At 44.7% G+C, this 26,759-nt stretch overlaps 1 protein-coding gene across 1 annotated transcript; it reads left to right on the plus strand.

Annotated features, from left to right (window-relative positions):
- The first annotated feature begins 2,204 nt into the window (after positions 1–2,204).
- On the plus strand, positions 2,205–16,790 carry rundc1 (RUN domain containing 1). Its single transcript, XM_084329949.1, has 5 exons — positions 2,205–2,728; positions 7,914–8,072; positions 11,172–11,370; positions 11,472–11,567; positions 11,669–16,790. The coding sequence occupies exons 1-5, from the start codon at positions 2,333–2,335 to the stop codon at positions 12,535–12,537; spliced, it is 1,719 nt and encodes a 572-aa protein (XP_084186075.1). The 5' UTR covers positions 2,205–2,332; the 3' UTR covers positions 12,538–16,790.
- Positions 16,791–26,759: the final 9,969 nt, after the last annotated feature.

Below are 26,759 nucleotides of genomic sequence, written 5' to 3' on the forward strand. Positions count from 1 at the left end.
TTTCGAATTGCAGCCTCCCGTAGGTGCTCTTTAAGAGCGGTTTTGAATGTGGGTAGGGATTCACATTCCTTTACAGCTTTGGATAGGGCGTTCCACATTGATGTGGCATAATTGCGAAACATGTTTAGTCCCTTGTTTGAGCCAAATCTGGGTTTAACATGATTTGTTGAGCTTCCTCTGGTGTAGTGGTTGTGGTATTCACTGACCTTTGGGAAGTATTTTGACATGTACATGGGTACCTTAGTCGTATAGTGTATCTTGTAGACCAGGCCCATTGCAAGTTGCTGTACTCTGTCGTCTACTCTAAGCCATCCTAGGTTGTCAAAGTGGGCAGGGGTGAGGTGGGTTCTGGGGGTAAGGTCAAGTAGTAGTCTGACCAGTTTGTTTTGTGATGTTTGTAATCTTGTTTTTAGCGTCTTTGAGGTGCTTTGGTACCATGAGGTGCACGCATAGTCGTAGTACCCTTGAATGAGTGCTCCTGCCAGAGTCTTCAGGGTATTCTTGTTTACCAGAGAGGAGATCCGGTACAAGAATCGAGTTTGTTGGTTGACTTTTTTTATTATATTGGATGCCATTTTGTCACAGGAAAGATTTGCCTCTAGGATGGAACCCAGGTAGGTAATTTCGTCTTTCCTTGTGACAATATTGTCACCCACTGTAACTGAGAAGCCGTCGGTCTTGCTGAGTTTGTTATTTGAACCGAAGAGAATGGACTCTGTTTTGCCCATGTGTAATGATAGTTTGTTATCAGCAAGCCATATGCAGATTTTGCCTAGTTCCGAGCTGAGGGTTTTTTCAACCTGTTTCAAGTTTCTTTAATAGTTGTCATACAGAAGTACAGAATACTTTTATACAAAATGCTTCTTACTGTTACGCTCCAGAGACTGTGCTAGACAAGATAAGTATGAAATAAAATAGTATAGCATGTAAAATAGAAGTAAAAATAGAGGTCACAGTGTTCAGTATAGACATATGTACAATGTTCGATGCAGAATAGAAGTAACTGAGTTACCATACAATATACTATGCAATGTACTAATATACAATACTAGTGCAGAGCAGAAATGGGATGAGGTACAATTTAGGTACAATTTACAGTAAGGTGTACGAGTTGTAGTGCAAATCCTTTACCAATAAATATAAAGTGTAAAGTGTGTTTAGGTGATCTAAAGTGTGGAGAGTGGGTGCTGCAGTGTGTTGTTTGTTTAAGTGTGTGTGCTGTGTGCATTTGATGGTTGTTGCATAGTGTTTATTGTTCGTTGAGCAGCCTGATTGCCTGGGGATAGAAGCTTCTTCTGAGTCTTTCTGTGCTCGCCTTAAGACTCCGGTATCGCTTGCCTGACCGCAGCAGTTCAAACAGGCAGTTGTTCGGGTGGCTGGAGTCCTTGATGATTCTCTTAGCCTTACCCCTGCACCGCTTGTTGTAAATGTTCTGGAGGGTGGGAAGCCCCCCTCCAATTGTGCGTTTGGCTGAACGTGTCACTCTTTGTAGTCTGCTACGGTCTTGTGCAGTGCTATTCCCAAACCAAGAGGTGATGTTGCCAGTCAGGATGCTTTCTATTGTACATGAGTAGAAGTTCTTAAGGATAGAGTTGTGCCCTTCCTGATGGCTTGTCGTACAGAACTTGTAAGTCGCTTTGGATAAAAGCGTCAGCTAAATGACTAAATGTAAAAATGTAAATGTTAAGGATCTTCTGACTGACTTGGAACTTCCTTAGGCGCCTGCAACTTGTTCTTGTCAGAGACCAGCAGCCGGGCTGAGTCGTCCGCAAACAGGAACAAGTTGCAGTCACAGGCTGACGACATGTCATTTGCATAAATTAGGAACAGTAGCGGTCCTAGTATGCTTCCTTGTGGAACACCAATCAATTCAGTTTAAGACAAAAATATTTTGGACATTAGGTCCTATTTTCCATATGTTACTTACTTTATGTTCCGTATGTTACTTTATGTTTCTAGTGTCCTATATTATGTTACTTTGTTTCTCGCATGCGCAGTAGTGCACCGCACAGACAGTACAGGGCCCCAAGGGCGTCGCACACAGGCCCCCAACGCACAATACAGGCCCCTCCTAACTATGTATGGGGCTGCGGCACTGCAGATATACCCTACTCGTTGGAAAGGGATTCTAAGGTGACGCTGCATTGTTTTGGGTCGTATGGCCCCTCCCCTCTTTGACGTAGGAATCACCCTTTTCCAAGATGGCGATGCACCTGTTTTGTCGACGGTAAAATCCTTGTTTTGTCTGCGCGGTATAATAACGGAACGGCTCAATAAAGTGAGGTGTTAATAAAGTGATCATAGCGCAGGTGAACTCCACGGTTCTGACAACATGTCTACGGAAGAGCTGTCGACCTCGGACAGCGAAGCTGCGTTCGCCGGCGCTGGCGAGAGATGGGCACCGGTCGGAGCTGTCGCCAGTCCGGAGGATGAGAGCGGGGACGTGAACACTGCTCAGCCGAAGCAAAGGCGCTCGTCTTCGGCTTCCGAGGAAGAGGTGGCCGCGAGAATGAGAAAACTAGAGGAGGAACAGGGCTTGCTTAATTCCTCGCTCCTCGCTCTCACGTCCCACTTCGCACAGGTGCAATTCCGATTGAAGCAGATAGTTCACGCCCAGACCGAGGAGAAGGAGAGGATGCTGGTGGAACTCGAGGAGTTCGCTTTCAAGGGTTGTCCTCACGTTGTGGGCTGCAGAGCACAAGATGCCCATCAGCTGGAATTAAACTCGGTGAGTTCTTGAATGGTTATTCAAATGTGTGATATGGACAGGCACAGGCACAGCATTGGCACAATAATAGACCAATATTCGACTCACATACACATGGGTTATCCATTTGACCATCAGTACTAATACCTGTATGTCATGTATGTCCCTATGCCATAAATGTCATGTATGTTGTGTATGTCATAAATGTCACTATGAATCCTAACACAACCCCCCCCCCCCCCAATGTACAGTAAATGACCATATGGTCTTGTCAATATTCCAATGTACAGTTTTGCTTGTTCAGTTGTACAGTTTTGCTTGTTCAGTCCCCCACCCACTCCTCTTACCCAACCCCCCCCCCCCGCCAACCTCCTCCAATGTACAGTTTCTATGTCAAATGTATATACTCTCTTTTCTGGACTCTTTTCATATCACAAACAGTACTGTATTTGCAAATCTGGTATGTCATAAATGTATAGATGTAGCAGTACTGTCTATCTGTATGTCATGTATGTCATATATGTTATGATGAATTGAAAATGGGGGACCCTGATGTAAACAAGACAAAAGTCTTTCTCTGGTCTGCATCCCCTTAACAATTGTATGTATTGAGCTGTACTGTACTGTACCCATTCTGCAATCTGTTAATAAAATGTTCAATCAATCAATCAAATAGAAAATGGGGGACCCTGATGTAAACAAGACAAACGTCTTTCTCTGGTCTGCATCCCCTTAACAATTGTGTGTATTGAGCCGTAGTACTGTATTGTACCCTTTCTGCAATCTGTTAAATAAAGTTTTCATTCATTCATTCAAACAGGATATTACAACTACATGACGACGTACAATCATCAAAACTACGCCTACGTTAATTATTGTAAACTGCACCCCACCACAGTATAGCCCAATCGCATGTACTGTAGCTGGTTCCGGGTCAGTGGTATAGTTGGTCAGAGGTTCAGAATCGGAAAGGTCTTTATTGCCAAGTAGTTTTCAGTTTTCACATACAAGGCATTTGATTTAGTCGTTTTTTGTGCGACAGACAATTACGGTAGAATAAAATAAAAAGGTGGAATATAAACTAAATTAAAATAGAAGCACAATTTAATTGAATTGAATATAATTATAAAATAATAAGACAAATAGGCCACGGCTGTACTGTACAGCTGTCTGATGCCTGATTGATTGTTGTCCAGCGGTCTCACTAGAAAGGCTTTCGTTCTGCTGCACCTGCCACCACTTACTTAACCCTGGCCATCACTTAGCAACCCGCATATACATCCATGCTCATACAGACAGGACTCTCTCTCATGGCAGCAACCGTCTCATTAACTCATTGGATGGACGCCATCGCTTAAGTGCGCGAGAGGGCGCTAGAGCGCCACCGCTTTAATCAATGGGAGGACTGGGAGATTTGCGAGTGCTTAAAATATATCTTAAATTATGGCTATGGGTCTAATACACCCGTCGATTATCAGTGAGTTTCTTGCAGTCAACATGTACAAAACAGATTGTTTTTTCATCGGTACATTTCCGTTTTATACCGTTTTGAATACGAGTATAGTTTTGGTGATTTCTAGTCATTCCAGAGAAAGACGCGATAATATCCCTTTAGTGGAATACACAAAACACATTGTCATTTTTTGGCTGATTATCGAATCTTCCTGAAATCAACGCTAGATCATCATTATTATCCTTCCTCGTGCATACATGAAATGGCCCTCGTAGCACGGCGCCCCCCACCTCCTGCACCCAACGGAAAACAACCACACATACATACACACACAGATACAGCGTCGATCGGGGTAGAAATACATATCATATCAACCATCAAATTTATATATAGTGTTCTTACCTTGTATCTGATGTAATGCAAAAGAAATCGGAGGTCCGTGCCACGTTCAACAGCATTGCATATGAGGGGGGGGGGGGCAGCCTCGCAGATGTATAGTTGAAATCAGGTTACCTCACCTGAGTATTTAAACCATGCCCGTAAGGCTTGGATCGTCCCAGAGAATAAACTATACCATTCCCAGTGGAGTGCAATACCAGCCGGAAGGCGTAGGGGGCGGTATTTGCCCTTTTGCGAGCTCAGACCCATTCCCAACGATAACATCAGGCTGGATGGATGAACATTTATGGATATCGCTAATAAAATAAATAACGATTAAAACCCGGCGACTATACTCGTGATTGGCGCTCAAGCGATGGCGAGTTAACCCTTGACTATCATCGTGACTGGCGTCCAATGAGTTAATAGGAAATTAAATCATCCCGCAGACCCGCAGGCCCGGCTGCTTTGGCCAGGCTCGTCACATCAGGGCTCTGCTCACCTCTGTTTTTGTTCCCGAGATCTGTTATCTCTGGAGGCGAACGCAGAGAATGCTGCTATCTAACTTGAGTGGGTGACTCACAGAACACGCCCCTATAACGTCACATTTCTTGTGTGTACACACACAGCTTCATTAAACTAAACCACTTTGGCCTCACCATTGTTTACTCTTCTGCTGTTTACCATTCCAGGGGAGGAAATTAGGCCACTTTACTCGCCAAATGCGAGTATTTTTTACGTTTGGCGAGTAATTCATGAAGAGCACTCGCCAGTCTGGCGAGTACTTGTAATTACAAAACAAACAAAAAAATCATTCTGCAATCTGCTGATTCGCTCACTGGCACAAGCCGAACTCTGACTCCCCCCTTGATTCCTCCCATTTGCGCCTCAATCCAACCATAACCAATGAACATCATCGTTGTACAGATGCGCTCTAAGCTCCTCGAATGAACACTCATTTTCTAGAAGATGCCGCCCATCTAGGGGAAGTGGACAGATCACTGCGCGCGGACCTACAGACTCCTGCCACCGGCTTGACAACGTAGACAAACTTAGACAAAAACACATCAGTGGATGAAAATGTAGTGTCGTCGCTTTCGGATATCAGTGCGGTCTGACATGGGGGCGAACAACAGCATGCGACGCGTCTCCTTCGAGTCGGATGAGAATGACAAGTCAACCAGGCACCAGCATTAGCCGGCTAGCTACCTAGCATGTAACAAGCTACCATAACGCGCGTTCAACATAGTGGACGACTATACTGAGCGGCTTTGCTTAAATGCAGCCGAGTGACATTTTATTATTACCGGGTTTCCCCCCATATCACCACTCGCCCATATGCCCTTCACAACGGTGATGTTGTCATACTTGGCATTCAGAATACACCTGCTGAACCCCTAGCGTTGTCGATTCGGTTCCAATGTATTGTCATCTTACAGCACAAGTACAGTACAACCAGAATACATTTGGCATACAACCAGAGTGCAAATGTAACAAGTCAAGTTGTTTTATTTAGCTATTACATTACAGTGAAATGCTTGGTTCTTTCACTGCCCAACTCAGTCCAACCTAGACCAGTCCAACCTAGTCCAGCCCAGCCCAGCATCTTTCACTGCCTAGTTCAGCCCAACCCAGTCCAGAATAGTTCCCTCTTTCATATTAATATGTGATATCCTAATATTTTGAAGAGTAGAGACAGTGTGATTAATACATGTTGTATGCTAATATTGTGAAGAGTAGAGACTGTTATTAATGTTTTATGCTAATAAATATTTTAAAGAGTAGAGACACGGTGTGATTTTTACTATGATTGAAAATCAATTTAGACAAAGACATACAAAGAAGTAATTATCACAATTAGCGATTTTTTTGGGCTGGTAAAAAATCAGTTTGTCTGGTAAAAAAAATCAGATACTCGCCAGTTGGCTGGTAAGCCAAAAAGTTAGTTTCCTCCCCTGCCATTCTAACCTGAGGATGCCTTTTTCTTGGTTACATAATCATACCTCTCTCACTTGTATCTCGTTATTTCTTGTTACATGCTTTACATGTAGGAGGACCTGGTGAGTATGACTCTTTGAACAGATGTGTCCGGTACTTGGCTTGTGTATTTTTGTGTAATGATACTGTCATGATAAAAGGCAGAAAAGTGCTGGACAGGATTCTATGGACGTTCTCGGGACTTTTTTTTTTTTTTTTTTTTTACTTACATTTTTATTTACATTTATAGACATACAACACTTATAGACAATACTTAAAATGACATCAAACACATAACAATACATTGACATGGGACCCTTGAATTCCTATGTAATGGCTGTGTCCAGCAGCCCAGACCCCCTTAAGAGAGACCTCCCACCATCCACCCCGAGAAATAGGACTCCCCCATATCCCAGGTCCGCTATAACCAGGGCCGAGCACCCAGCGACACAGGACCCTTGAATTAAATTGGGCTAGGCTCAGTAGAGGGGAAGGAGGGACTCCCCCTCACGAGCCAAGCCCGCTACCCCCCCATGTCACCAAGAACCCCACCCCACGCACATCGACCCCATAACATACAAGACCCCACTCTCCCGGGCCGAACCGCCGAAACAATGGCCCCCCTCCCCCGACAGCCCCCCCCCCTCACTGAGCTAAGCCCGTAGGACTCTCCCAGGTCCGCTACGCGCGGAGCTGAGTACCCAGCGACACGGGTCCCTTGAATTAAATTGGACCAGGCCCAATAGAGGAGAGGAGAGGAGAGGGCACACCCCCCCCCCCCACCGAGCCAAGCCCGCTATCTCGGGACTTCTTTATGCCGTCTGTCCCAAATGCCCATACAGAAATTGGAAAAAGGGCATTTATGTATTCTGCACCCTCGGTTTGGAATACGTTGCAGAATGCCTTAAAACTCAATTAATTTATCTAGCTGAATGCTTTTAAATCCAAAATGAAAGCATTAGAGGCAAATTCCTTAGGATGTCAATGTTTTTCATTTATCTGATTACAAAACTGACTCCTGACTCCATCGCTTTGGAAATGTTGCTTCTTTTTATATTAAAAATTAATAAATAATAATAATTGTCTCCTTTTGTGTTTTATGTCTGTAACTGTGTTCATTTTGTGCTACTGTCTGTCTTGGCCAGGTCTCCCTTGGAAAAGAGATTCTTAATCTCAATAGGACTTTCCTGGTTAAATGAAAAGAATTATGATAATCGCCTGCTACGTGTTGTTTGCGGCCAAGATTATTGTGATGGGAAACTATTAATGTAGCCTTATGCTACCCCCACCCCCCACCCCACCACTGTCTCTCATTGTACAGCAGGTTACCATTCTTTGCCGTAGCCCCCGAAAATCATTGTTTTTCTTAACACCATAGTGTGCCGTTTCCCCTGACAGAGTGAGAGAGAGAAGAGGGAGCGCCTGGAGGCTCAGAGGGTGAAACAGAAGGATCTCATTCTCCAGCTAAAGACCCAGCTGGATGACCTGGAGCGCTTTGCCTACCAGGAGGGCAGCTATGACTCCCTACCCCAGTCTGTCCTGATGGAGAGACAGAAGGTAAGATAAGATAAGATATTCCTTTATTGATCCCCTTGGGGAAATTCAGGTGAGAAGAATAAGTCGATTTCTTTTATTTATTGATTTTTTTAAAGGGCCACGTCGCTGATTTTCACCCTTAACTCAGCTATTAGTTAGGGCCCGCTGTAGCTAGGCCGCGCTTTAAACGATAGGACTGAGTCACATTGTTTGTAGAGCTATAACTATATTCTATATTATAGCTATGGATACAATACTATGGCCCATTTGACATCACCTATCTATCGTTCAATATGTGAAAAAGAATTAATTTTTCCATCCATACGTTCCCGTGTTATACCGTGGTGAATATAAGTATGGTTTTAGAGTGGTCTAGGGTAATTCATGAAATGCTGAGTTATAGCCCTATACGTCAATTCCACTATAGACTAGGGATGGGTACCGTTCACATTTGAACCAATACGGTACCGGTACCTGTGAATCGATACCGGTACCCAACGGTACCTTTTTCGGTACTTTAGTCTCTAAAAATGTAATCTACCTACCTCAGTTGTAAAAAAAGAAATCCAAACTTAATATTTAATAAATAATTAATGTTTTATTATTATTTACATCTTGTAAAGCACTTTGAACTGCAATCCCCTGTATGAAAGGTGCTATACAAATAAAGTTATTATTTATTTAGAACAACATATATATATATATATATATATATATATATATATATATATATATATATATATATATATATACACACAGTCAGTCACACACATATCAAATTATTCTTTTCATAAATTATGTATTATCTGCGAGACAGCGCCAACATGCAACCTCAACTGCAAGCAGGAGCAGTGTCTCTGTCACTCTGCATGTCGACTGCTCCACTGTCTGTCAACTGAACTCTGCTTTGGTCCAATCACATTCCCCCACCCACAGTCTGCGAATCAGAGGCAGAGTAAGGCGGGTCTTCACGACATTTTGGTTGTCTCTCACCCGGGGAAGTGCAGATAATATAATGAATTTCTTTAGAAGGCTCTGGGGCAGAGTAATGCATAATTATGTTTATTATATCTATGGTGTAGCGTATGTTAGCGTTCCTCCGTCATCTTACTACACTTAGTAAGTAAAGTAACTTACTCTCATGCTTGCTCGCACACACACTCTCTCTCTCTCTCACTCACTATGAATTGAAAATGGGGGACCCTGATGTAAACAAGACAAACGTCTTTCTCTGGTCTGCATCCCCTTAACAATTGTGTGTATTGAGCCGTACTCTATTGTACTGTACCCATTCTGCAATCTGTTAAATAAAGTTTTCATTCATTCACTCTCTCTCTCTCTCTCTCTCACTTTCACTCTCGCGCGCACACACACACACACAAAGTGCCAACGCTTGGTTTGCACAAGCTGAACCGCTTAACGTGTGGTTTAATTTTTGCGGTAAACTAAATAAATAAATAACCGAAAATTGGCACCGTTGGATCTCACGTGAATCGATACTCGGTAGTACCGACGTGTTTCGGTAGGTACCTTTTAAAAGTACCGAATTCGGTACCCATCCCTACTATAGACGTTGCCATTTCTTGCCTGTATACACTATTATCCCGAAATCAAATCTATATCATAGGTATTATGTTCCATCATGAATGCATGAAAGGGGGGGGGGGGGGTCGTTTCTGATTATTTGATTGTCAGTAACGGCATTCGTATTGAACACTAAAAATGCTTATCAGCCTGATCGGTATAAAAGCATTGCAGGATCAAGCTAAAATTGACGTCGGATCGTTCTTACCTGTGATCGGGAGTATTCCAAAAATAATATTCCAATTGTTTGATCGCCATCTGGTACATCCAATGTCCATTTGGCCCACGGCATAATCCACCACAACATATGGATCGGGGATATTTGACACGCTACAATGGAACCGGCAGAACGGCTGCCCTCGCCCGACAAGGAAACATGAAACCGGAGACGTTTGGCCATTACACAGGCCAAGATACAAGGTTACAAAGGGTGCTTGATACCGCCGTCTAGCGGGATGTGGCCGGTATTGCAATTTGGCGACCTCATACTCATTCCCTATGGTAACACAGAGGTCCGTGGATGAATAATGAATAAAAATATCGAATAAAGGACCAAAACCCGAGATATCCCGGGATATCTCGGGTCTGGTGCCGAATGTGTTAAATCCTATCGTTCTGTTGTGAGGAGGACATGTGATAATCGAACATGTAACGTACCAACGTGTTCTGTGTCTCTGCCACATCGGCCCCCGGCTTATCCAAAGCGCTTTACAAATTATATCTCACGTTCACCCATTCACTCACACATTCACACACGGACGGCGGAGGCAACCATACAAGGTGCCGGCCTAGGGCGGTTAGGTGGCCGAGCGGAGATTGCGTTCGTCACCAACCCCGGAGCTGTGAGCTGGATTCGCCTGTTCGAATCCAGCTCACAGCTCCGGGGTTGTCACCAGCTTGGCTGGCCGTCTGCACTAATACAATTGGCTGTATTAGAGGGTGGGAGAAGCTGGCGGGGTGGGTCCGGGTCGTTGTAAACAGCGACTCCTACAGTTCGGTCGGGGCGCCTGCTAAGCGCGGATAGGACTCGAGGGGGATAGTGTGACCTCCCACACGCTACGCCCTCTCGATGAGAATCCGCGCTGCCAGGTGAAAAGAAGCGGTGATTGGCTGGACGTGTGTCGGAGGAAGCACGTGGTAGCCTCCACTCTCCCAGATGATCTGACTGTGGGGGGTAAGTGCGCAGCGACCAGGAACTTCGGGACTGGGAATTGGCATACGACTAACATTGGGATGGGAGAAAATCGGAGGAAAAATGGAGGGGGAAAAAAGACAAAAAAAAAAAAAACAAGGTGCCGGCCTGCTCATCGACACTTCTATTCCGCTGCCCGGGAGGAGCCGGAATCTAACCGAGAACCTTCAGATTACCAGATGGCTGCTCTACCGCCTGAGCCACTGTCACCCCCATTACATTACAGCCGGCTGCCTCTGACCACGGAGGAACAACGCTCTGTGCACCTTGTACAACGTCTCAGTGTCTCATGTATATACAAGTATATATATATAGCCTATAAGCACCTACCTTACATGTTTCAGATGATCATTGATGAGCTGATTAAAAAGCTGGATGTGAACCTGAACGAGGACATTGGAAACCTGACGACGGAGGAGCTGAAGCAGAGAGTTGACACTGCCATCGCACAGATCGTCAACCCAGCCAGGGTCAAAGAGCAGCTGGTGGAACAGCTCAAAACCCAGATCAGGGACCTGGAAATGTTCATCAACTTCATCCAGGGTACAGACCTGTTTTTTACGCATTGCCATTGTGACCAATTTGGTCATTTATATATCATGTACATGTATTCTGCTAGTGTGACGACTTAACTTCTCCAACAGACGAAGTGGGGAACCCTCTCCTGTCTGACGGTGAACACAGCCAGCAGCCACAAGCAGCAGGGACCAGCACCAGAGCTCCAGGAGCGAAGAAGAAAGGTCAGTCGATGGTGTTGTAGTCGGAACTAACTGCGGTTTTCACATTGTACTATGAATTATAAGTAAATCCCTATGTTCTAACTGTGCTCTCTTCGCTCCAGTGGACCCAGAACAGGCCCAGAAGATGCGGGAGACGGGCCTGCAGCTGATCCAGAGGGCCCTGGCCGTGCTGCAGATCTTTGCCGTGAGCCAGTTTGGCTGCGGGGCGGGCCAGGTTCCCCAGAGCATGTGGTCTCAGGGGGATGGGGGCCAGGACTATGGCCTCCTCCTGCAGCGTCTGGAGGCAGCGGTCGACAAGGTGCGGGTGCAAGCGTCGCGCAGACAGCCATCCATCGAGCATGTGGTCAACTACACCAGCAACGCTGCCCTGGGGCCTCGGGATGAACTGACGACCTCCGTGAGGAAGGAACTGGCCATGGCCCTGAGGGACCTGCTGTCCCACGGTCTCTACACTCCCTCCCAGGGCATGAGCCTCGTGCTGGCGCCCATCTCCTGCCTGCTGCCTCAAAGGACGGCCCCGCAGACCATGCACCCCTGGGAGCTCTTCGTCAAATACTACCACTCCAAAAACGGGAAGGCCTTCGTGGAGTCGCCGGCCCGCCAGCTCTCGCAATCTTTCGGTCTGCCGGTGGGGGGCGGCGGCGGCCCGGTGACCGTCACCCCGAAACAGTCCCTGCTCTGGGCCATTCACACCGTGCTGCGGGAACACGGACGCTACAAGCGAGGCGCGGACTCTGAGTTCAAGGCGCTGGTGTGCATGGCGCTGAACGAGCAGCGGCTGGTGTCGTGGCTCAACCTGCTGTGCAAGTCGGGGACGCTGGTCTGCCCGCACTACCAGCCCTGGAGCTACATGGCCCAGACAGGCTTCGAGGGAGCCCTCCGCATCCTGGGCCGCGTCAGCCACCTCAAATTCAACCTCCCGGTGGACCTCGCGGTCCGGCAGCTCAAGAACATCAAAGACGCTTTCTAAAGCGGGGGACCAGGGAGGCGACGGCCGCGCAGTCGCTGAACGGGCAGAGCAGGGAAGGAGAGGATCAGTCTCGGAAATGGATTGTTATTTATTGGCCATAGTGTTCGTACCTGGTCGTCAGGACTGAAAGCATAGCTTTTTCCTCTAAACACTGCACCTTGGGTGATGCCATCCTTACCCTTCCTAGTAAAAAAGAAAAAAGGCTGTTAAAACAGCCAGTCAACCAAAGTGAAGTGCAAATGTAATGTGTAGATGCATGGGTGATTCTACTGTATATTGTGTAAATCAACTTTAAATATCACTAACCATGGTCTGCATATTTACCATACACTAATCCAGAGACATCTCAAGGTCTAGATACGATAGTTAAATGTACTGTTACATGCCTTTTTAGAATGGAGATCGAGATTACCTCATTAGCGGTAAGAGCCTCTGTGACCCGTGCTTTTCATACCATATCTCTATGTAGGTTATATTGCCCCTGTCCTAAGTGTTGTGTGACGATGAAGTGGTCTTTTACAGTAACGTACGTAATACTGTAATGGTCATCAGTAGCAGGGGTGGTCACAAAGAAACCACTCTAGTATACTACAGAGGTAAAAAGAAAAAAAACTAAGAACCATAATGAAGAACGGTGCTCTATACGACAGCTACACAGTGTACAAGGACTCTTGTATTTTTTTTTTCTTGTGTAATGTTCCGGCGCTTGTATTGGCCCATAATCGAGACGGATAGTGCAAAAGGTTTCCACTATTGAAGGAATTGCTGTGGTTTTTCTGGGCAGTCAATCTTTGTCGATCACTGGCTACACAATGCACTCGGGTCAGTTTGAGATGCCGTCGGTCTAGACTTTCCATTATGGTATAACAACATGGTAGAAATGTAAGGAGGAAAAGTGTTAGGTGCGGTTACTTACAAATATGCAGGTATCAACTTTGAAATGTGGTGTTTTATTTAATTTTTTTTAATGCAAAGCATCTCTATAACTCAGTCATTCATTCAGTAATTCATTCATTCTCACACTTTGCCCCTAGTGGCAGCACAACCACATGACACTTTGTAAGACCAGTTCAATCTATACTTGACATCTCGAGGGGGGGCACCCAACCAGAGTTAACCATCTCAACACCACGTTCTATGGTATAGAAAATGATTACATTTCGTAGAACACCATTACATTTCTACTGACATTCTAAGCCGTGTTCGTAGGTTAGCGAAGTATTAAAAGTTCACCATTGCCTATTTGTTGATCTGAGAGGAAGAGAGAGGGCTCAGCCTCCCGCTCATTGTGTTTTCCATTTCGTAGTCGAATCGCAATGTTACTCTTTCATCACATAATGCATGTGTATTTGTTGTGTTGGCTAATCTCTGCGCAACGGGCACCAGAGCTAAACAGGACACAGATCGCGGCTCCTCCCCCTTAACGCCTGTGACGCTCCTCATCTATGACACCACGCGTCCTTGTTCTCCTTCTGAATCTTGAAAGCTACTATCAGTTTTTTGCACTTTGTGTATTGGGGGCATGGCTAACCTTTTGACCCTGTATCAACTGCTGCTTTTTCCTACTTCAATAGTAGGGATTTTTTTTAACGATAATAATGATGTACAGTGTGATTTAATTTTTTTTTATTCAATTATACTTATTTATACAACAGGTAGGTCGGATCATGCATTGTGATTGGTCGAGAGCATTCTAAACAGTGAGTATATTCATGATACACTCACGGTTAAATCACCATGAATATACCACTGCGCTGGCTTTAAAATGTTGTAGATAGTTTCAACTGCCATTCATCAAACGGAAACTGTGTCAACATGACCTACTCCGCGGACAACGTTACGTTTGAGCTTCGCTCTCGTGGCTGCCGGCGCATCACAGCCGTGGCAATATTCATGACATCCCATGGCTTCTCGTGTATTATTGCTTGCTTAATACAATATTTTTGGCTGGGAAGAAATATAGAAAAAGTTTATTTGAATCAACTCGATTCAATCAACCATTCAAATCCCATGATCGATCTTTTAATCTATGCCTATTTTTTTCAATGGATGTGTGAAGATTTTTGCTAAACGTTATTTCAAGCGTACCTCCCGTCCTGCAGATGGACGGCCGAGTTTCTGCTTAACCACTACAAAAACTCGGTTGACCAAATTTACATCTTTTGACAACAATGGCAGGTGCTGGCGCCCCCCGAAACAAGTGCCATTAAGCCAAATATAACTAAATCAGGACCTTGTGTATTGAAATCGAGCCGCGTAATCAGTGCCGATACCCAGCCCTATACAATATTTTACGTTTTTAAATTGTGGGATGTAAAATGTTTTCTTTCTTTTTCTCGCTCATCGTTTTATTTTCTAGGATGAGCAAGTTAAACCTTTTTATCCTCCCGTGAGTCACATAGTTTGTTTGTCCTTAAATTATTGAATGTACCAAACCATAAATGCTGTTATAACTCAAATTTGTTGCTCCTTTTCCTGCACAGTTTATTTATTTCCACGGTATGATTCCCCGCTACCTTCCTTGTGTTACTGGATGTACAAATGGTGAACTGAAACTGCTACTCATTCCTGGATGTGTGATTTTTTTCCGTAGCCTCTGTTTGCGAAGATGCTCTCTGATTGGTTTAGCTCCGAAGGGCTCTGGGATAGAAATGTCCGCCTTGTACATATATATTCTCTGCCCTAACCCTAACCATAACTCTAAGCATAACCCACTTCGAAAGAGGGCCAAAGCATAACCACTTCGAAGCAGAGAATATGTACAAGGCGGAAGAGACCCTTCGGAGCTAAACCAATCAGAGGGTCTTTTCTTCGCTGTACGCGGGCTAGTCAATCAGAGAGTGTCTTCGCAAACAGAGGCTACGGGAAAAAAATCATGCTTCCTGGACCCATACATGTCGAGGCTTCTAAGAGTAGAAGCGTTGATATAAGTATTTTCAGAAGATTCCAATAGATGGGTTTCTTACCAACATTGCTAGGTGTGCTCGCATCCAGGAAACCATGTTGATAAAGTCCCTGATGATGGAGAATATTGATCAGTGTGAGTGATATTTTGTTAAAAAAATTTGTTAAAGGGGCACTTCACCGATTTTCAACATTAACCCTATCTGTTCTGTTGTGAGGACGACGTGTGATAATCGGACACGTAACGCACCTGTGTCTGTCTCGAGAGCTCAGCCACATCGGCACCCCAGGACATTCCTCCGGGTGACGTCACAGAGAGGAGAGCAGACCTGCAGACACCATTTCCTTGAGCTGGGCCTCTACTCCAGTTGAAAATAGTTGAGGAAATAGTGTCTGCAGTTTGCTAGAGGTCCGCTCTCCTCTGTGACGTCACCCGGAGGAATTTCTGAGCTCTAGAGACACAAAACTCATTGGTGAATCACATTATCACTTGGCCTCACAACAGAACAATAGGATTAAGGTTAGAAAACTGGCCAAGTGCCCCTTTTAATACATGGATAATGTTCGAACATGGAGTGCATCACAAACTCATTCACGGCCAGCCATTTTATCCATCCTTGTACTCAATGGGCCACGCTTTAAAAGATAGGGATTTTCACTGTGCGTCGCGGTGTTATTATTATTATTATTATTTGATACATGATGGTCCCAGGACTGTTTTTACTAATTCATGCCGTGTTACTGTGTTGAAATGAAATATTGTTTGTTCTGCTCTTTTGGTTTTAGTCTGTAGACAGCTTTTCCCCCTTTCTTTGTACTTTGTTCAACTCTTATGTTCTGAAATTATGAAAAGACACATTTCTCTACTGGACAGCATGTTTTCGCTCTAATCTAATCTGAACATTTCAAAACATTAAGTTGATGAACTGTAGTAATCCATTACCCAGAACCACAGGCAGTTTCATTTAGATTTTATGTGGCTAGTCATAATTGTTTTTTGTTTGACCAAAAATAAACATTGGGAATATATTATATAATATTATTTCATGGCGTTTTAACATTCGCCGAAATGCTTGATTGTGATTGGTCAATAGCGCTTGTCAGAGGTCCGTTATTACTCGATAACGGACCTCTGCCGAGCAATAATGACCGCTGTGCGCAGCTGTAGCAATCAAGCCCACTGACACACATTGCATCAGTGCAGCCAATCAGACACACCTGCCGGCTGCTGGCGAAGCTGCCGGTGATGACAGCGGAGCGACGGAACAGAACTGCGTCTGCATTTGATCTCGTCTTGTCGATGGTGTAAAATGAATTAGGTATATTGTTAGTAAGTTAGCCATGTAATAAGCGGGATAATGTATAGCTATACTCGGTCATTGTTGCAAAATAATTGACCTTCACTACGTTTAAAACACCTCGGCGAGGCGCCTCTGTGTTCTAAACTCCGTGTCGGTCAATTATTTTGCGACAATGACCGAGTATAGCTATACATTATCCCTTACATATATTTTCACAATATATTTGGAATGTGTCTTATTTCTTCTCCAATTGTTCTGTTTTTTAACTGCAAGTTTGGTGAAATAGTGCAGTGCACATAGTTTCTGTTGAATAACCACAGTATATTAATGCAAGCAAATTAAACATTTTCATCAAATGCTGTTCCCTGTGAGTATGCATTATTGCATCATATTCAAAACGTTTTTAGCAGCAGCTTGATTTTATTTTTTGTGACCAACTTTTTATTTTGTCTTTTTTTTTTTTTAAACAAGTTCAGAGGAAAGAGACATTCACATCAGCATTTCATATTAATTCATACAGTGGCATAAAAAGTGTCTTTTCAGTACAGTATATAGATTGTCTGTCAGTATATTCATATACTGTGTAGCCTGCCTGTTTGCAGTTGTGACAGTCTTTTCCTCCGTTCTGGCGGTCCTATGGCTGCGAGACAGCCCAGGCCGCTTCTTAACCCCCCTTCCAGCCCCCCGGGTTTGCATAGACATTTTAGGAAAGGGGGAAACCATGATGCATACATGTATAGGATACAATTAATTAAAATTAAAATGAATCATAATTATGTTTGTTAGATAACCTCTGATCCCGTTACAAAGTAATAGGGAAAAATACAATTTAGAAACAAACAAATATAACAGTAAACTGAAAAAGAAAAGATAAAAAAAACAACAACAACATGATTTTTGTTCATTCTCTGGTGTCAAGGTACAAGTGTTCAACCTAGTGGAGTACTGATTTTACCTTCTGGGCCGCAGTAAGTAATATTTGGATCGATTCTGTCCTTGGTCCCTGTGCTCTAGCACTGGATGCCTCTAATCACAATACTTCGTAGAAGGACAGTTTCCAACGGTAAATATTGAGACTATGAGGTGGTTTCCATCTCATTACGAGCATTTTCTTTGCTGCTGTTAAACCGGCCAGAAACACTCTTTTTGTGAGGTGTTAATTTTAGAGATGAATCATCAATCATCATAAAATGTGTGGCAGCTTGATTTAATTTTTATTTATTTTTTATCTACTTTTTCTCCCCATTTTCTATTTTTCTCCCATCCCAATTTCGTATTATACAATTCTACCCTCCCCTGTCTCGAACGTTGTTAGACCAATGCTTCCACTGGTCGGCTGCAATGTGGACGAAGCCTTGCATCACGTGTCCCCTCCGATACACGAGGAGGCAGCCGTCGTATCTTTTCACCTGCACAGCGTGATCTCTCAGTGGCGAGGAGTACCGCGTGGGAGGCTCATGCTGCCCCCGATACTTCCTGATTCTGCTGTACAGTTGCACCAACCGACCTGTAGGAGTCACTGTCCACAACGTCCGATCCCCACCCACCGGCTTTCCCACCCCCTAATACTGCCAATTGTATTAGTATGAACGACCAGCCAAGCCGGAAGCAACGCCGAGAGCTGGGCTCGAACCCAGCATATCCTGCGTTAGTGGCGAGCGCCTTGCCCACTGCGCCACTTAGCCGCCCAGATTTATTTATTTATTTAGAAAAAAGTACATTGTACTAATAAACATTTTCTTTTTTTTAAACTTTGACCAGTCAGCTGGTTCTTTTAGCGTTTATCGCTTTTTCTGGTCAAGCATGACCGACAGAAACAGGTTGAATGGGGTATAGATCGGGGGAAAGACACTCTGAGAAAATACGGCGAGTCCGGGAGTCGAACTCGTGTACCCCAGATCCGTGACGCGCACGGTTGTCCCCGACGCCGAAATAGCGTTCGAGGTACGCGGTGAGCTACTGGAGCTCCCCACTAATAAACATTTTCATGTAAATATGCCATTAATGTATCTTCTCAATGATTCTATAGCTATATGATCGTTCTCTAATGTATAGTGGAATAGCTGCTTACTCTGCTGTTGTATCACGTTATAATAAAGAGTTCATTCATCTGATTGGTCCTTTGGAAAATCACGTGGAGGCGGAGACAGCGCTGCGGGTGAAAACGGTTCTGACCGTTGTTTTATTGGAATATCCAACAGCTTAAATTATCTGGTTCACAGCATCAATTATTTTCTATCTCTAATCAGCTTTTCCCGGAGGGCTTCTTAGTGGCGTCTCTTATTCTCGAACTGGTGGGGTGGTTTCTCCGTCTCTGCTTCTCCGTTCTCTCTGCGTGTCTCTCTGCGTCTCGGTGTCTCTGTCTCCCCTCCATCATTCAACCTGTAGGTTTTATAGAGAAGAGAGAATCCCCCCCCACCCTTGCCCCATCCAGTGCCGTCACCCCAGAGAGCCTGCTTTTCTATTGGCTAGAAGGTCTCCCCTCTAAGTGAGTCATTTGGTTCTTGCGAAACAGCGTTACAAGGTGACCTTACAGAGGGGATATGAACTAGTTTCCTTTTAGAATGATTTACCCAAGTGTCCCTGAATGCGACCCTCATACCGATTGAAATAATGGGCTGTTTGGACTGCTTAGCTAAAGTAAACAGAACTCGGGGGCTGGCCTTCAGGCCTGACTTAAAGTTAAGTATTGGGCCCTCCATCCCTGTTCATTGTGGAGGAAGATGTGTCATCTGTTTGCCATTTGATCTGCTCTTTTATCTTTATGGCACTCTGGGCCTTTCCTATAACTGCTAAGTGAAGGCTGAAGGGGTGCACTGTTAGCTTTTTGACTGAGTTCTCCTGTGGCTTTTTCCATCAACCGCTAGATGATTTTAATCCTTCCTGTAATGCTTATATGGGTCATTTTGATCCATTTCGACTGAGGCCAGTTAACAGCCTTCTTGTTGACTCAAATGTATGGTTAACCTAACAGGTGATTTGGCATGGCTGTGAGTCTCTATTTTTCTAAGAGAAAATAACCTAGTTCTTTGCTATTTCATATATGTGCATAATTTCTATTGTTTAATTTACAGGTTTTATTTAGATAAATATACGACAATCCACCCTTAGTGGGTTTCATAACCCACTATATAGCACCAATATGTTCTAAATTAAACATGTTAAACCATAATTATCATTTTTGCTAATATTTTCAAAAAATTCAAAAAATCCAAAATTTACACAAATCGAACTACCAAACCCATTTCCGTCTGTACAGTTACAAAATCATCATTCACTCTTTCCGTTGGCTTCTTCCCCAGTCACACACAATATCAGTTATTACTATGACTTTAGACTAAGAAAGCTGTTCCTGTTTTTACAAGGAAACACTCTTTCAATAACAGTTTTTTTTGTTTAGACTATTTTATCCATGTTTACTTAGCTTCAATGTGTCTGTTTTGTGTAATTGACTCTGCAAGAAAAGATTAATACATCCTACCCAAAAGATTAACACTCTAAACATCGAGGGAGATTCAAACAAGCAAACATAAATCATCTCTTCTCCTTGAAAAGACCACTGAGGCCTCAATTATTCTTCGCTTTCATCCCTGTCAGTTATCCCTGTTTAAACCTCCTGAGGTCTTTACGGCTACCTCGTTTTGACTGTTTTCTTCTTGTTGTATTTTGTGCTAACCACAGCCTCTTCTTTGTTGTATGCAGTTTTTGGTACTGCTCCGATTTTCCACAGAAGGAAACGATTTTCCCTCTGTCCTTTTTTGCATTTTGGATTGTTATTTACAAACACACAATGGATTGGAAGTTCTCTTTTCCGCACAGATACATCTTTACTGTTCTGTATTTGACAACACTCTTTTTCCAAATTCGTTATCTATATATTCCACAGCTTCAATTGTTAATATTCAATCAAATCACCTTTGTCTCATTCATTTTTGTGCTGTACTATCTTACTAGATCAAATACCTCAAGTTCAACACAATCACCACTCCACCCTTGAAAGTGGAATAACCATTTATTACACTATCAATACCTTGTTTCCAGACAGCCTCCTCGGTCCGGACAGCCAGCTCTAGACGAGGCCAACCACCAACAGAACCTATGTGCATGGTAACAAACCACAGCCCCTTTAAACACACATCCCACACACCCTGCCAGCCTTCAACAAGCCGGTGCAGAGCCTCCCATAAGCCAATTATCAATTTCACACGTCTGCACCCTACTTGTAAACTATTTGGCCAATGGCGACCAAAACCTACAGAGCTTACCTATAAACAGAGAAACACGTTCGCCCAACACTTACCAAACCCAAAAACGTGACACAACTCCCCAGATACTACTCCTGGACTCTCAATGAGCGGAAAACTAAATCATGAACCAGCTCCCGTCCACCCTTAGTTTCCAGCCCATCATATTAGACATTCCTACCAGTCCCGCTGTGTCACCACCACCTGCTATCCCTGACCGGCGAGAGATCCCTCCCAGCCAGCCAGTTCCTAAAAAAAAATAGAGTGTCAAACAAAAACAAAGAAAATTGCAAACAAACATAAACAAAAATTCGTGAGTGCCTTCATGCAACACACCCATCAACAGAACTAAACTATCAGCTAGAGGCATAAATACCCCCGCATAATCACTTAAGAAATAAAAATTAAAAAAGAAATTAAGTAAAGAAATTAATTTTTTTTTTTTTTTTTTTTTTTTTTTTTTTTTTTTTTAAGTCTCCTTGACCACCCTTGGATCAAGTATGTATAATCACTACTAAAATAGTCCTTTGTTATTAACTCTGTTTAATATTATGTCTAATATCAACTGTTTAACCCTTCTCTGACACCGTCTGGTTCAGAGTTCACATGACCACAAGAGCCATTGCGGTGACAATTTTTCTCTCTCTCTCTCCAATCTGTGCAGCCGGGCCAGGCTGCACAGGTGGGAGATACCAAAAATCGTCCACCATACCATTCTCCCTTACGTTTTCCTCACTGCCACAGCAAGAGTTGATCAGACACACTGTAGCAAAAAGGAAAACCCATGATTGGTCTATTAATTAACTGTTAGTACGATTGGCTCATGCATCTGTCAGTCATTTCATCTCTCCCTGTTAGTTGCACATCCATCTTAGTCGCTTCCACTCATAACCTAATGTACCAACGCTTCTATATATTTTTTATTCTATTTTTATTCCAATCAGTCCTTTTTCCCATTTTAACTTATTAATAACTCTATTTTTCCGAGCACTATTAGCTTCGCTTGTGCATTCCTGCCTCGTTCTTATTCAACCTATGGCCTTTGCAGACACACCCTCTTTACACCCCTTCTGAAAATGTCCCAACATTCCACAAGTCCAGCAACTCTGTTTTCTGATGGACTCTTGCTGTCTATTGGACTCTTGCTGAGCCCGCCACCCTTTGCCACATGATCGAGCGAGATGGCCGATTTCTCCACATTTCCAGCACTCAGTTGATGCCGGCCATCCAAGCGGTCCCCCTCTTTGTCGTCCATTCCCTCCTTGGGGCTGCCAGTTCTGTTGTCTGGATGAGAGAGGGACATACCTGTTCTTCCCAGCCGCCGCACCTTGGGCCTTTTGTTGTTGGGAGGGGCCTGGAAACTCACCCCCCCTGCGGCTGTCATCATTCCCTCGCTGCTCCGCTCCCTGTTCAGGTAACAGGGCAGGTGACTTCTCTTGTTCACTGAGTCCTTGTTCTGCAGTACGAAACATGATTTCCAAAATTACATCACTCCTGATCACAGTCTGTTTCGCCAGCTCTTGTTCTAGCACCTCCCTCTCGCGTGTGACTTGGTCAACCGCCAGCTGCTTCTCCACCAGTTTTCTACGGACTGTCTCATGTCTTTCGGACGCTTCCGTGAATGCTCTTTGTCTTTCTGGAGAGAGGCACGTCATCCTCTCTACCTCCCCCCTGGCCCCCGCTGGCTGGCTCCTCGTCACCGGCCCACGCCTCTCATCCCGGCTTTGGTCTCGAGGGACGACTGGACATGGGAAACAGGTGGGCTGTAGAAACTGTTCATGTATAGTTCCATACCTGCTGTTGGTCTCTGTACCAGCCGTACGGCCAGAGTAGACTTCGTGGGACTGCTGTAACAACGCCGCTCTTCTCAGTCTCTTTCTCTGTCCCTTGGTTAAACTGCAGTCGCCTGCAATGGACACCCCAGTGTGGCTCGGTTCTGGTTGGAGTAAAACCGTTGTCTCTGGTTCTCTCTCCTGTAAGACCTCCTGTATTGGAATCAAAGTCATTATTTCCAGTCCCTCTGTCGTACTGGTCACCTGAGGAAATTCCATCACATCCCACTCAATCAGATTAACTTCAGATATCAATCTTTCTACGGGAGTGTCTGCAAAGGTTGTCAGCCTATTGCTATTGTCGGCATTACTTCTTTTCATCGCTTTTCGTGCTCTCCTTTTCTGTTTTTTATTTTTGTTTCTCAATCTATAACAGCCTCCTTTTTTATACTTAAATACAAGGTTTTGTAAAGGCCTGAATCTCTTTGGCCATGGCTTCTTCACTTCTATTGTGATATTTCCAGTCTTTGACATAGACAGAGTGTCTACTTTTGCTATTGTTATTGCTTCTAAACCTTCAGTTGTTCCTATCAATGTTCCACTAAGGTGAACTTCCTGTGTACCCGACATTCACCGCTTTGACCCTTTTAACCTCCTTCCAGTTAAGAGTACCCTCCTCCCGTTCGGATGCACTCCTTCCCCTACTTAGATGCACCTCTCCCCATAAGGTTTAGGCAGTCCGCTACGACGGTACAACCAGCTCCTTTCTTAGGGCTGCCTTGTCCGACACCGGCCCCTCTCCCCCACAGAGATGCAGGTCTCCACTTCCGGCGGTAAGGTCTCCTCTCATGAACGGAAGAAGTCCCCTTATTTTACCTTCAGGTGCAGTTTAAGGCTGGGTCCCTTTCCAATCTTAGGAGAGACAATCCAGATTCCTCTGAATTGACACCCCTCATCCCTCTGCTTCCCAGCATTTTCTTTTCAAAAACACTGATCACAGAAGCACAACTCGCCTACTAACCCTGTATCGGCTAGTAAGGTTACTGTGGCCTGACTGTACATTGAGCCAGGTGCATTTATGGTCTCTGCCATAACGCTCTCCCAACCGGCTGGCGACCCAGTCGATAGCGACCTCATAGTCCGTCATCAAGTCAGGACCCCAAGCGGCTGACTGTCCGTAGTACCTATCAGCCACTCAGTTTAGAAACCGACGGTCTTGTCCCCACCCCGCTTGCTCTGGGTATGGAAATATTGACCGTTTTCGCCAGCCTTGCCTGTTCACGGCAGGAGCTGTGCCCCCTCCGGTGCACCGCCCTGCTCCTAGGTGTGGACTGTCGTCCACGTACCACCCAGTGCCCACACCAACTTACGTGCGACGTTTCCTGGGCCGACTAGGCGGTTCCACAGTGGTATGTTAATTCATACCTCGTTACGCACGGAGGCCTTCAGTAACTCCTCAGCACTATAGTTTGTGTTTAACGTGCGCCCAGACTCTTGCGAGCCCACTGCCGCCTGCTAGTGGCTAGAGGTTCGGGGTGCCTAATCCCCTCCCTAACCACTTCCAAACACACCTGCAATCACCGTTTGGAAGAACAAGTTTCTCTGTGTCCAAACCTATTTTTCGCTACTTGAGTTAAAATTCACCCACACTATCAGATTTATACCGGTGCAGACAGGGATTGACAATTTTCTTATCATTCATACTATACCAAGGCTCATATAGCCATTTCCCCAATTGGTATTGAAATCGCCAGAGCCCTAGTCCTCGCCGAGCCTGTGCAAAAAGAAAGCAAAAACATAACACTTAATACAGTGGCATTTCCCTTGTCATTTCCTCAATATTTATGCATTGGAAATGTCGGGCATTCCTATACTAATTCTTCTAGAGAGATTCGGTGTGATCTACTTGAATATAACGATACGGCTTTACTTGTTTTTGTCCGTTTGTCCAACCGGAAACTGGAGGTTCCAATCCTTTGTGTGTTCCCTTCACCTTTGGTTCTCTGGGGAACATAATCATTAAGTTCCACACAACCTATCAATTCTAACAAATGGTAAACTTGGTTAGCCATCTGTTCCAATTTCTTTTTGCCTTGTTGAAATTGTCATAATTTATACTTTAAATGACTGCTCCGCGTATTAACTATGTATAAATGTAATATTAACTTCCCTACTTGCTTTCTACTATGAAAATCAAAAACTATACTTCTTCCTACATTTCTCACCACATTTACATCTCACGCCTTCATCACATTCTTCATACAACACCATTCTACATTATATTTCCACACATACCCCCTCACACCACCAAAAAAAAACCTTTTGGTGGCGTCACTGCTTCCAACCACTATCACGGGAAAAAAATGTATCTTTAGCAACTTAGGTCACTAAACCCCTGACCGTTACATAGCCCAGTTGTCCACGTTATTAAATTCATGAACCCCAGTACTATACCCACCGCAACATTTGCCATGATCCCTGAATCCACCGAGACCCGTCATTTCACAGCCCAAAGCATCTTCCCTCAGTTTCGAACCTGAATGAAAACACCCCAAGCCCCCTTCCAAGGAATATCACAACTCGTCCAACCACCACCTGTACCGGCACCTATTTCACATACATAACAGCTACGTAGTTTAAAACAACCACCCAACCAATAACACACAACAAGACGCAAAGCCAACCCTGCCTCCAAGGACCCCAACCGAAGGGGGAAACTAGGGGACCGGCACCTTCCCTAAAATGAAAAACAAAAAACACGCCACAACCATCTCTAACCAAAACCACCCTAATGTAAAACCCATCTCCCTTATAACAAATGCTCAAACTCCTTGCCCCCAGCCCAAACACACACGCCACTCTCAAGAGGGCCAGTCTGGGGGTTGGAGGGACCCCAACTAGAAACGGTCCGTAACGTACCCACAATCCATTCGAAGGCAAAGCATCGAGGGGGGGCGCACGTGGAGAAATGAAGGGAGGGAGAGAAGGAGAGACACAGGGAGAAATACAAGAAGAGACAGAGGGGGGGAGAGACATACATACGGAAGAGGAGTTCCCAAACGACCATGAATATCAACTTATCCTTCCGAAAATGGGGGACCCCGATGTAAACAAGACGAAAGTCTGTCCCTGGTCTGCATCCCCTTAACAATCGTGTGTATTGAGCCGTACTGTATTGCACCCATTCTGAAAAAGTTTCCAATCAACCAATCAATCAACAGAGTCCATCTGGGAGAGAGGGATAGACAGAGGGAAGGGGAGATACCGGGAGGGAGGGAGGGAGGGAGAGCGGGAGGAAGACAGGGAGGGAGAGAGGGAGGACAGATGAAGGGAGGGGGGGCACAGACAGATGAAGGGAGGGGGGGAGCTATGACAGGAGGGGGGGCACAGAGAGGGAAGGAGGGGGGGATGCTATGAAGGGAGATTTATTTATTTTCTTTCTATTTCCAGAATCAACCAGCAGACTTCACCGTACAGCCTGGTCCAGTTAACCCACAGCTTAATACAACTAATGGTCTTTGCATGGAGTTCCTAAAAGCCACCACTATACCCCAAGGGACGGAGGGAGGGAGAAGGGAATGGGGGAGGGAGGGATGCAGGGAGAGAGGGAGGGAGGGAGGGAGAGGGGGAGAGAGGGAAAGAAAAAGAGAGACGGCGAGACGAAGGGAGGAGGGGGGGACGGGGGAGGGAGAAGGCAGGCCGAAACCCCACCTGTCCAAAAAGGCCTTCGACTGTCAGCCCCCTATTTTAACTTTATCGCCCTCGTTTTTTAAATCCTTTGTTTATTCTATGTTTCTAATTAACCAAGTTCTATTCCTCCCCTATAACTGTTTTAAACCTGTAGCGTAGCACTCTGGGATCCCATCGAACAAAAAGCGCATCACAAATCCAATCCATTATTATCACTATCACACGTGTGGCTGCCGTCCTGGCGGACATCTGTGCTCTACTGAGTGCACCCTTCTAGTCCAGCGAGAGCGCTGACGCTCCGTATTTGAGCA

Source organism: Notolepis coatsorum (genome assembly GCF_963971535.1).
Source record: "Notolepis coatsorum genome assembly, chromosome: 14".
NCBI lineage: Eukaryota > Metazoa > Chordata > Actinopteri > Aulopiformes > Paralepididae > Notolepis > Notolepis coatsorum.